Source organism: Dermacentor andersoni, chromosome 10 (assembly GCF_023375885.2).
Source record: "Dermacentor andersoni chromosome 10, qqDerAnde1_hic_scaffold, whole genome shotgun sequence".
Lineage (NCBI taxonomy): Eukaryota > Metazoa > Arthropoda > Arachnida > Ixodida > Ixodidae > Dermacentor > Dermacentor andersoni.
This window is the reverse complement of record NC_092823.1, coordinates 16,732,605-16,745,343: the sequence shown is the minus strand read 5'-3', so window position 1 is coordinate 16,745,343 and position 12,739 is coordinate 16,732,605. Positions and strand designations below refer to the sequence as shown.

Here is a 12,739-nt window from a genome sequence, read left to right as displayed (position 1 = left end):
CTGGAGAATAAAATATGATTTGATTTGATTTGAATTATGTAGCATCCTTGTCTGTGCACTCACGAGTGCCCTAGGGACCTAAAAGACTGAATTATGGGACATTGAGTGGCTGAGAAGTATGGGAATATTCTTGCACACTGACATCAAAGAAAAGTGATAGAGTACTTGCATCTATGTCACGAATAGTTGTTAAGTTCAACTTAGTTTGCTTTCAACATGAGTGACGTAGAGGCTTGTGAATACATTGAATTGGACATCTGCTGCAGTAAGTGAAGCTCGAGGTCTGATTGACCAAATTAGACAAGAAAGCACGTTACACATCCGCTATGCCAACAGGGATTTTAATAAGCAGGCCATAGATAGAGCTGGGTTTGTTCACATGACTAGAGGATGCCCATTGATGAAGTTAAGTAACTCGGTCTAAAGAATGCTGCAAGAATTTAACACTACTTGAGTAGCGATATTCTCACAGCAAATAGATGCGTTGCAGAAGCAACAGTCATAGCTTCAAAAGCACAGAAACTCAGAGGCGAATCTGAATTTGTGCCACAAAAGCCATTCTGTTCTCTGTCAGCAGGTCTGCTATGCTGTGTCGGTCAATGGGGGCTGTGTCTGCCCCGAAGACGGCGACAGCTTCTCTTTAACTGGGACTGATAATCCATCTGGCACCACTGCTAAAGAAATGTTAAACATTTGTCCTAAAGACAAAAACGCAAAACAAAGCGGGGGGGGGGGGATGAAGCTTGTAGAAAAACGAGACGAGGATTCTTTGATATAAGGTGTGGCAGTTAGGATCAGAACCAGAACGATAAGTCAAAGGAGAGTTTTTGCACTTTCGTGTGTGATCAAACAGACAGGCATCATACTGAAGGCATCAAGAAGAGCACAAGGATGAAGCGAAGGCACTTGGCAGCTTGGACACACAGAGTCACGCACTCGAATGCAGAAAAATTGCGGGAAATAACTCAAGCACCCGAATGCAAGAAAAGAGTGAAAATAATACTTTATGTTAAAAAAAAAGCATTTCCTTTTGAACACTATAATAAAATAACACTGCCCCACTGTACGATACATAAAACATTATAAACAGTTCCAAAATTGCATAACTGTGCAAACTCAACCTGAAAGCCTGAAATAGATGGAATAAAATTTGTTCCTTGTGAGCAAATCGGCCATCCCGATTTGCTCACAAGGTTGGTTGCTACTCCTCATGCAGAAGCGATAACCGTATGTTGCTGGTCCTGCCATGCCCACGGCGTTTGATGTGCATTGCATATGAATGCTTAATTGTGTGCAAACTGCTCTTATGCGGTGATGTAGAAAGCAACCCTGGCCCTCCTGTTCAGGAAATGTTCGATAAAATCATGAAATCCCAAACCATCATACAGCAGGAAATTTCGGAACTGAAAGCTTTCCAAAGTAAGCTAGATATATCTCTCAGCTCCTTAGCAACTAGATTAGATCGCATAGAACATCTGTTTGGCGACTTCAAGGCCGGTATTGACCCACTTGCTCTAATCGAACAGCATATGAATTCGATAAACCAGTCATTTTCCAAGCAACATCAAAGGCTCACTGACCTGGAGGATCGCAGTCGTCGCTCGAATTTGATTATACATGGCATAATGGAAGATACCTCTGAAACTGAAGAGGAACTTAAAAATAAGGTGATTTCTGGGGTCTTTGAAAAACACCTTGGTGTCTCAACGTCATCCATTGCCCGTATACATAGAATAGGAAAAGCAAATAACTCAAACCTACCTGTAATCGCATTCTTCCAAGATTTTAATGAAAAAAAGGCCCTGTATGCAAATGTTAGTAAACTTAAAGGTTCGGCTTTTTCCATACAAAATGATTATTCTAAGGAGACACTAAGAAAACGAAAATTGCTCTGGGAATCTTGCAAAACCGAAAGGAAGGATGGAAAGAAGGCTTATCTCGTTCATGACAAGCTCAAAATCGGCAACAGCATGTACGCTTGGAACGATTCAACTGAACAACGGATTAGCCTTTCTCCTCTCTTCTAGTAACTCTGATTGACAGACCACCTTAGATAACCCAGCTCTTCGTGACCTTGTTATATTAAACATTAATGCCCAAAGCATAGTGAACAAGGCAACTGCCCTTGAGATCGCTCTGTTTACTCACAGCCCTGATATAGTTGTTATAACCGAGGCTTGGCTTCTCTGTGAAATCACTAATGATTGCATCTTTCCTCCACCATACACTGTATTTAGGCATGATAGGGGGTCACGAGGAGGTGGCGTAGCCATTTTACTAAAACCGAATGTTTCCGCTACAGTTCTAAATTCACCAGAAAACCATGAAAGCCTTGCTCTGAAAATCACGTATCTTGGCTACACTTTCATCTTATGTGCACTGTTTAGGCCCCCTAATTCAGATCTGGACTATCTGCATAAGCTGCAGGATTTTTTGTTCAACTACAGAAATAAAAAATTGATACTTGGAGGGGATTTCAATCTGCCAACCATAAACTGATCTAACGAAAACCTTGGATGTTCTGAAAATGCTGACGCTATCTATGATATAATGTTGTCCCACAACCTTCAGCAAATAGTCACCGAACCAACTAGAATACATGGTTCTACTGAGTCAATCTTAGATTTAATATTCATAAAACGCTCTTTTTGTGATTACACAGTATCTGTTCATGACGGGATATCTGATCACAAGTTAGTAATCGTATCTTTACATGTAGTCCACGGACGTACAGAAAAAGCAAAGCATAAGAACGTAAAAGATTATTCAAAAGCACTGGATGAATCCACCCTTGATTACTTGGAATTGGTTTATGAAAGCTTTGAGGGAACCAGTGTCACACAGTTATGGAACACATTCAAGGAACACTGTAAATATTGTATCAATAGCTTCATACCCGATAAGAAGAAGCGCTTAAAGAAAGCAAATCCCTGGTAAATCGCCACATTATTCACCTAAAACGAAGGCTTAAACGGCTGAAAAACTAAGAACGCCAGTGCTAGTCAGTTAGCTATTTTAGCAGAAGAGCTTTCTTCTAGCATTAAATCAGCAAAAAAAACTACTTTACAGAGAGTCTTCCACAATTTATGCGAAATGATCCCCATAAATTTTGGGATCACCTTCGAACTTCCCACAAGCAAATAAATCAAATCACTATGCGTAACAACGTGATTACGTGTTCTCAATCAATTGCTACGCATTTCAATGCCTACTTTCATTCTGTATTTTCTGAAGAAAGTGCCAATAAACATGTGTTTGACCTTCCACCTGAAGGATCAATCACTGTATCCTACGAAGGTGTTGTTGAATCCCTACTCCGGTTAGATACCAAAAGTTCGCATGGTCCAGATGACATACCAAACGCCTTCTTACGCCGTTATGCTGAATCATTAGCTCATTTCTTAACAAAAATTTTCTGTTTATCCTTATCGTCTTTTTCATTGCCCCCCGACTGGCTAACGGCCAGAGTTGTGCCTGTGCACAAAAAAGGGGACCGCGCATGTTTAAGCAATTACCGTCCGATTTCTTTGACGAGTACCTGCTGCAAACTAATCGAACACATTATCGCTAACCACATACTTGAAATATTAAACTCTAAAGGATGCTTGTCTCCATTTCAACACGGCTTCAGGAAAGGTTTTTCAACTGTCACGCAGTTGGTTACTGCTATCCATAACTTTAGTTCCGTATTAGATAAATCTGGACAACTGGACATAATTTTTTTAAACTTCAGCAAAGCGTTTGCTAAAGTTCCCCATAATAAACTTCTTGAAAAATTGAAATTAATAGGCATGCCCTTGACCTTATTAAACTGGATTGCTTCCTACCTACAAAATCAAACACAGTTTGTGGATATCGGTGGCATCTCTTCCACGTTACTTCGAGTGACATGTGGCGTGCCTCAAGGAAGTGTCCTAGGTTCACTGTTATTTTTGGTTTATATAAACGACATCGTGTGTTCCATTGATAGAAATGTTAAAATTGGTTTATTTGCCGATGACTGCATGCTGTACACCCCAATAAGTTCTGTGGCTGACCAAATATTACTGTATGATGCTTTCCGCGAAATTGTGGCCTGGTGTGACAGATCAGGAATGGTCGATAATACTGCTTTTGCGCATGACAAGAAAGAAACGTCCTATCCACTTTAGTTACTCTGCTTACGGCACTACTATCTCGGAAGTCGAAAAATACAAACATTTAGGTGTTTTAATAAATTCACAGCTTAACTGGAGCGACCATGTTGATTACATCTGTTCATCTGTGTTAAAAAAACTTGTATTTTTGAAACACAAGCTCAAAGGAGCACCCAGTCACGTTAAGCTATTAGCCTATAACTCTCTTATTCGGCCCAAACTTGAGTATGCGGCTATAGTGTGGGAGCCGTACACCAAAAAAGATATAGCAAAAATAGAAAACGTGCAAAGACGGGCTGTGCGCTTCATTTACAATAAATTCAAGAGAACTGATTCCCCATCTGCTTTAATGGCCTCCAACGAAATGAAACCTCTTCATATGAGACGGAAAATTGCTCGATTAACGTTTCTTCATTCACTCATCCAGGGAAAGTTTGGAATTTCTTCTTCACCTTATGTTACACCTTCAACTACACGAAAAACCCGTCACCAACATACCCATGCCCTAACACCATATTGTGCGAAAACAAACTTGTTTAAGTACTCATACTTTCCGCACACAATAAACGATTTGAATGCACTGCCTGAACAGATTGTCTCAAGTGACAGTTTTGAAAGAAATCTTAGCAATGAATTTTGATGTGCAGATTGATGTGCAATGTATTATTTCCTTTGACTTGTTTCACTCATTGGTGTCATGTGTCAAACCTTTTGTCTATGTAATAACTTTATGGCGTTTGTAAATATGCCTTGTTATCTGCCCTTCCTGCTTGGACCACATGAGGTCTGCAGTATTATGTAAATAAATAAATAAAATGTCCTTGCATTCATGCTGGACGGCAATATTTTTCAGTTCTACCCTACCCCCTCACTCTAGGTCTTTGTCCAGAGAAGGATTGCCCACTGCTTGAGTGCCCATGACAGAGTCGATGCTGCTTCAAGCTTCAACAATTCTTGTGCCAGTTACAGCTATGCAAGCCAATATTTGCACCAAGAAAATGTTACTTAGCTCCTTCAGGTTTTTCAAATAAAGTGCTTCACCAACAAAGCTATGCCCGGGGGCTATCCCCCTTCGACTTTTCTTTGGCATTTACAACACATACTCAGACCATAAATGCTTATTCAAAGCACCCGATACACTTTAGGCCGAACATCGTCTGCAAAGTTCCATTTGAAGAGGTAATGACATGATATCTTCAATTATTCCTTTTTTTTCTCGTTAAATTAAGGCTTTCGAGCTCTAAAAATATAATAACAAGCCTTGGAGTGGCGTGTTTTAGTATAATAGCTTTCCCAGAGCCGGTTTCGGTTTTGTTTTCTAGGAGGATACTGTAGTGACATCACAACACAGTATGTGGTCACGTGGGAGAAGGACATTGCGACGTTTTGACACTCTCTTGAGGCCTCCGGCTAGCTCAGTCGACTTGTGCGCTGCTAATTGTGAAGACCAATGTAGCAGCATAGCGGACGACTGAATGAGCTAGAGCGAGTGTCGTAACATCGCAATGTCCTGCTCCCACATGACCATATACTGCATCGTGACATCAGGGCATAGTATCCTCCTGGCAAACAAAATTGGCTGTAAAGAAGCTACTATATTAAATTATTTACAGCGTTTTGAGGTTTCACCCCTCTAATGCTGTCTGTCGTCTTCTCTCCACCCATCTTCAGCACTGTTAAATTCAATCATAAACGTGCACTAACCAGCTCACTTAAGCACACTCGTGCAGTATGTACTATCAAACGCTTCTTTATCCCCTTCCATGTCGCACTGCTACCCCGATAGGGGTGAAATGCAAAGACACCCATGCATTGTGCATTTGGCGCACATTAAGGAAACCCAGATGGTCATAATTAATGCGGAATCCCCCACTTCGGTGTGCCTCGTAATCATATCACGATTTTGACATGTAAAACCCCACAATTCATTTCATTCTGACGAGAAGTGGCTAACGTATTTTTAAAACCTTAGTTGGCAACGTGTTTTACCTGCTCAGAAAGAATAAATTTGCTTCTTGTGCTGTCCCATGGATTATGCATTGCCTTCGATCAAAAGCCTGACTAAGCATTGAGACAGATCTTGGCTTGTCCATGGCATTGCTAGAGAATGCAAAGTACTGTTTATGAGCTGAGCTTGTCTTTGGCCGTTTTTAGCAAAAAGCCACGGACGAACCTAGTTCATCGAAGGCACGGAAAATGTTAAACATACCACAATGTGTACAAGTATTTCATTTCAGAATCAAGTAGGGGAACACAAGCTGCACACCTGGCAAGTATTGCTTGTGCAATTGACGGAAAGCTAAGTCAACCAATCTTGCTAGAAAGCACGCCTGAAATGATGTACGTCAGCGATTCCAAAACTAGACAGCAAGGACAAAAGTCTAAGAATGCAAGGCATGCGGTGAAAAATGTTGGGTAGCTTTTGCAAAGAAACTGCAGGTAAATTATTAGGCTACTATGAAAATGCCTTTGGCAGACCAGTTCTTTTTAATACTAAGCTTGATGACACAAAATTGCATTGCTTAGACAAAGGAATACTGTTAAGAGCTTGGGTCATGGCTTTCAGTGAAAGGCAATAATGAAGAACAAGTCTTAACACAGCCACCTACGTGCTCTTTCTGTTTGGACAATGATTTAAAGCAAAGGGGGGGGGGGGGGCTCAGTAGGAGATTAAGAATAATGTATGCAGGACCTGCCACACATCATTAACAATGGCAGGTGACATCGGTGGTATTTCTGGCTCCTGTTCCAAACATTAAAATATGAACCAGATTCTCTCTACAATGACTACTTTATCATCAGGTTTATAATATTACCCTTTTTTATACACCTAAATTTATAAAAAGGAGCTGCAGACAGGCTTCACACAAATCAGGTAGCAATGTCTTTTGACAAATGAGCTTAATAGCATCAGCATTAGGCCTATTTCCACAATCCAGTTCATTAAGTACTACTTGGAACGTATACAGAGGAAAGGTCACTTATATTGATATTAATTAGAGCTGCACGAATCTCGGGACTTTCAAGCAACCAGAGGGGCTCCATGCTGTAATGTCTTCCTAGTTGTATTAGTATGTATGGAATACAGGTTTAGTCATATATGTACACTAAAGGCAAAACATTTTTATTAGTGACCATGGTTCTTTCTTTTGTGTCTCTTTATCAACTTGGAAGGAGAGAAATGAGTGCAAGATGATGGTTGTTGGTACATTTAGATTGCCACAACAGAGTGATTAATGAAAATAGAGTTGCTGTGAACCCGTTAAACGCGTATCCAATATATTAAGAAGAGAACCTTAGCAAAGCTGCACATGCAACCATAAGTCAAGTCAATTCAAGTGCAGATACTAGTTAAAAAAACAAGCTTAAAATATAACGTACCAAATATTAATTTAGCGGTCATATATAGCACTCATAGGTGCTAGCGTGGCTGAGTTAGTGATCAGAAATGATGCTACAAAAAAATCATTGTTGTATAAAAAACAAAATCCATGTTCCTGCTAGGGTTTGGGTTCATGACTTAATTTATAAGCCAGGTGTTCCATACATGACATGGCAGCAGTTACATTCTTTTCTTTCTAATGCAGACACAATCCAATAATTGTAACCCAGTGTATTTGACCACATTTGAATGTTTCAACAAATGAAATGCTCAACTCTTAAGAGTGCTAAAAGTGAAATATTTTCATGTGGGTAGTTCCATCAGTCAGTACAGCCCTCCTTAGTCCACTATAACTGCTGTTGTCTTAAATATTAAATGATGTGCAATATTGGGAGATGTTGAACAAGTAAGCATCGGAAGATAAATAAATTTTGTACACCACAGGCCTTAGAACAGTTACCCATTGACAAAAAGCTCATAAAATTGACATCGTGCTTAAGAAGCACGAGTATGTTAAAGTGATCAAAGGCTTTGCAAGTTTAAAAGCCGTCCATCAAGAAAGATGTGTTTTCAGGTAACACTATATCATAGTAAATACAAAGGGCAAGTGGAACAGTAGGAGCTCCAGATTATATTTGGTCATGGCCAGGACATTACGTGAAATGATTATGAGATACTTTCAGCTGTCCACAGAGTTGACATTGCAAGCCTTACTTTAATTAGAAGGTTACCTAAAAGGCTGCCACAGTAGGTTGACGCCTACTTGTATGTAATGGTTCATTTGAAGTTCTGTGGGTTGTTTTCGTCACCCCACTTGGGAGAACCCTTAGCACACCCCTTTTACTATCGTAAACTAATCCTTGCCTTCAAAGCTTTCCACTTCCCCTTTCCATAGCCTTCATTTTACTCTTACGCACCTGCTTATCCTCCTCGACCCTTGCGAGCGATGAGCTATGTGGAAATCAGTTGTTAATAAGGCAAGTCCCTTTGTCCAAACATTGACTCCAGGCAGAAGATTCTCTTGTTCAGTGACTGTCAGTCATTTAATTTATTGTGTGGTGCTCTACTTGCTCGACACAAAACCTTGCACAATAAGGTGTAATTTAAAGCCACCATTAATTTCTGGCAAAGTGGTACCTTAGTTGGCCAGGCCATTGCCTAAGTGTGCTGACCAACTGGCCATCTCTAGTTAAGTACAAGGGCATCTCAGTCATTCAAGTGAGTATGGGAAAGAACATTTCAACAATAACTTTGGTTTATTCTCACATAAGAATAAGTTATTCTAACAGGGCTGCCTTTGTGAAAAGCACTTCCTGCCTTTTACACATAATCGAAGCCAGATTCAAAACCATGCATGTTTAGAGTGTTCAAAAAACAGCGCTATCTTTTAAAAGTCCTCCATCGTTAACCTGCACAACGCCTTGTATTACATTGGAAACAGGAAGGGAAAAAATAAAAAAATTAAATATAAAACATAGAAATGAGAAAATCATTGCACATTGTCCAAGTTTCTAAATACTAGCACATACAGCTTTAATGGACGACTGAAAACAGCAGACAGAATGATCGAATCACTTATTGGTAGCGCACACCAAAAGACACGTAGTATGAGCGGAATGAGTACTGATTTGCAGGGACTAGTTGTCAGATCACTGAGACCATTGTGAATATGGACAGCAGTTCATGGCGAGAACCACTAATTCGTTAGTCACTGCGCAACGAGTAAAGAATATGTACTTCTGACATGCAGCTTCTTTGCAGTACAACGTAATAATGAACCTCACTGACAAAAAACTAGAAAGTTGGAAACATCTCACTCGCACGAAGACACTAAAACGACGAAACTCAAGCTAAACAGCTATTGGCTTAATTTTGCGGATGGTTTATTGTACCAGTGCAGTCGGATATGTATAGTACACGTCGAATACATTTTCACTGCAGCACAAATCTTATGCGATGAAGCCGATAGATTTTGGTGTAAAAGTTCATCGCTGCCACTGCAACTGCTGAGAACATATCGTAAAAACTTGATTTGCATATATATATATATATATATATATATATATATATATATATACTGGCTACCTGCGAGACACTGAACATTGCAAAAACATGATGAAGCGCAATGTGTTTACCGGAGTAAAATTTTTTTTTTCCGACAGCGCCGCTTCACTGCATAATACTTAATGCTGCTGTAATGCCCATTTGCAGACAACAATTATGCATTGCAGCGAATAGCTGGGTTTATTAGTTGGTTTTATTGTTGTTCGCGAGTGGTTGTGTATAAAGAGGGCGCGAACTGAGAGGAATCCTGAAGGCAAAACAATGGCTTAAAACCCCACACCAGAAACACCTCTATTAGAAGGTTCAGTGCTCAAACATATTAGATGGTTCAGTGCTCATACTGTGACCGGAGGCGACGTGTACGCTCGTGTGTAATTAGGGACTCTTATTATAGTCCCCGTGAGAGTTGAACTGAGCCCCCTTGCAATCTCAGTATGCTTCACAGCAATGCAGTTTGTATAACTCACCACATAACTTGTCTGTATTGTGGTGAAGATAAAGCAAATCTGTCAACAGCCATTAAGAAATAAATACAAGACCTTTGCCCACGTGTAGGTGTATGTGTGTGTGTGTGTGTGTGTGTGTGTATATACATATATATTAGAACATATGCTTCCCTGCACTGCATTTTGTACAATAGAGCCCATAAAATGTCTATGTTGTGGTGAAGCTAATTAAAGCAAATTTGTCGACCATTATGAGATGCATACAAGACCTTGCCCACATGTGGATTTATGTAAGCTATGACCACACTCTAAAAAAAGTTTACCCCCTTTGGGTTGTATTTTGTCTCCAAACAATAATCATCATTTGTCATGCCCGCATTTCCTTTTTTTAATGCTTCGAGGCCGGTACTTCCTAGTGACGAAGGGCTTGTGCGTAATCAGCTTGACACAGCACTCTCGACAGTAAAGTATCGAGCGCCGAGTTTTCAAGAAAGAAAATATGCAAGTAAGGCAGATATGACGATTATCGCTGTAGGACAAGACAAGCCCCAAAGGGCGTAAACTTTTTTTAGAGTGTACTGCGGACTGTCAGTGGCTGTGAAATCTTCAACATCTTGCTCTTCTCTCTCTTTCGAGAGAAAATTTAATTGCATCTAGATAAGCCCCAGCCCCAGGCTTGGAAAAATATTCTCCATGTTAGACGGCAAAGGACTAAAGAAAGGAAGTGAGAAAAAAAAAGAAAAAAGCACACTGACTTACACTTACATCCATGCTAAATGCACTATCACAAAAGCGATTTTCTCATTGCCTTTGTGGAGCACAGCTCAGATATATTTTTGGTTGCACCACAAATCGTGTATTGTGTGGCTACTGAATTCCTAAGGACAGCCCTCACTGTTACAAAGCCTCTGCAAATATAAATCAATGGTCCCTGTCCTAGTCAACACAACAGGTGGGTACATGTATGGCATGCTGGACAAATAATTCTAAATAAATCCCTCTTGAGCGCATGGCCGTTAACGAGACCTTTAGCATTTTGAAATGTAAGTTTAACTCTGAACTGGTTAAATTGGTGATATAGCCATGGTCTCAAGGTAGCATTTTCTTGAATCTACTGTGTGTAAAATACACTCGCGATTGTTGACAGTTGAATTGTTACAACTGCAATCAGCAGAGAGACCTAATCTCGGCCTACATAGCTATACATACTAAAGGGCTCAGAGCACATATTCAACATTCCACCATCTTGCTTGAGTACCATCTTGTTTGCTTGAAAGTGATGAGCTCTCGGGCTACATTTTCAAGAACCATTGTTACTCACTAGCCTCCACTTTCAAAGATGTTTTCATCTGCTGCAACATCAGCATCTCCCTTTCGAGGTGAGAGAAGGCTCTATTAGAACTGTATGTCATGTGCGCCTTCTTTGTAACCTCCGGTATTTAGAGGCATACTTGATCAAGTGCCTTTACAAATTCACTGTCCTTCGTTATTAAATGTGACCATTGTAACTGCAAAAAGACCATTGAACACCTCCCCTGTCAGTCTTTGATGTCCAATGTCAGCCCTTTTAGAGTGTACCCACCCAACTGGATAGTTGACCTTTCACAGAGGCTAGGATCCTGGGTGCTTGGCCATATTAATGAAGAAAGCTATGCATACATGCTCTTATGACTTTCTAAAATAAACGAATCTGAAAAGATACTTATAGACACCATCTGTCTTGTGCAAGTGAACTGTCTAGATTTGCCTCCTTTTTTTTCTTTTAACCCCTCATACCCTCACCCCCATGCAGGGTAGCCAACTGGATGAATGTCTGGTTAACCTACCCGGCCTTCCTTGTTCCTTTCTTTCTCTCTCAGATGTAAACCCCATGCAGGAAAACTAAAAACCACACGAAATCTAGTCAGCCATACCTGTTGAAACTAAGATGCGACATGCTTAAACAATTTCAGACGTGTAAATGCACCTAAAATACAAGTACGAAATAAAGGAAAACACACACGTAGCACATGCACTACTGATTCTTGTCCTTTCTTTTGTCCTTGTATTTTACATACTTTTACAAGCCTGCAATGCTGAACCAACTCGCCCAACTACCTACATTGCTTAAACCAATTCAATTAATATTTTGGTTAATGTATACTCAGGAATTCGTGCGATGATTAGGCAGATTCTTCTTTTGCAGAACTTCATCCAACCAAACACCAGAGAAAAGAGTGATGCTGATACAGACACACAAGTTTTGTTGGCAGTGGAATATGTCAGCTGGATAAATTACTGCAAGCGTTGCCTAGCAACATGCATTGAAGCTGGTGAGCAAGTTGAAGTGCATGATCTGCAAATTTTCTGCCAATAATTTGCATTGTCAGACATCTGTGACGAAGGTGAAGAAAGGACTGCTGGCATCTGGACCAGGTTCTTGCTAAGTTCGTAGCAACTGCTACTACACTGGAGGACAAAATAAAGCAACCACTGCGCCACCTGAAGCAGTATTCTCGCTTGTTGCTTAATCCAGCAAGGACAGAAAAAGAGTGGAGAATGCTGCCTTCCTAGCTTAATTACAAGCAATGCAAAAGCAACCTTGGAAATCGAATCAACTGCATCATTCTGGGCAGAAATGGGAGAAGTAAAAAGATGGGATGACATGCAAGAGTACAGAAATATCTGTAGATTGGCCCAAAACATATTAACTTTATATTATTGCTGTAACT

The 12,739-nt window shown here is 40.2% G+C and overlaps 1 protein-coding gene across 3 annotated transcripts in view; it reads left to right on the top strand.

Annotated features, from left to right (window-relative positions):
• Positions 1-12,514, top strand: part of LOC126519323 (methylthioribose-1-phosphate isomerase) — a 105,574-nt gene extending 93,060 nt beyond the window's left edge. The window contains exon 7 of one of the 3 annotated variants that reach the window (XM_072284953.1): positions 12,214-12,514. In XM_072284953.1, the coding sequence (XP_072141054.1) occupies positions 12,214-12,248 (35 nt within the window). In that variant the 3' untranslated portion in view covers positions 12,249-12,514. Of the gene's footprint in view, positions 1-4,989; positions 5,179-12,213 lie in introns of those variants that run through there. The other 2 variants (XM_055065272.2, XM_055065273.2) reach the window with 2 other exon arrangements.
• Positions 12,515-12,739: the final 225 nt, after the last annotated feature.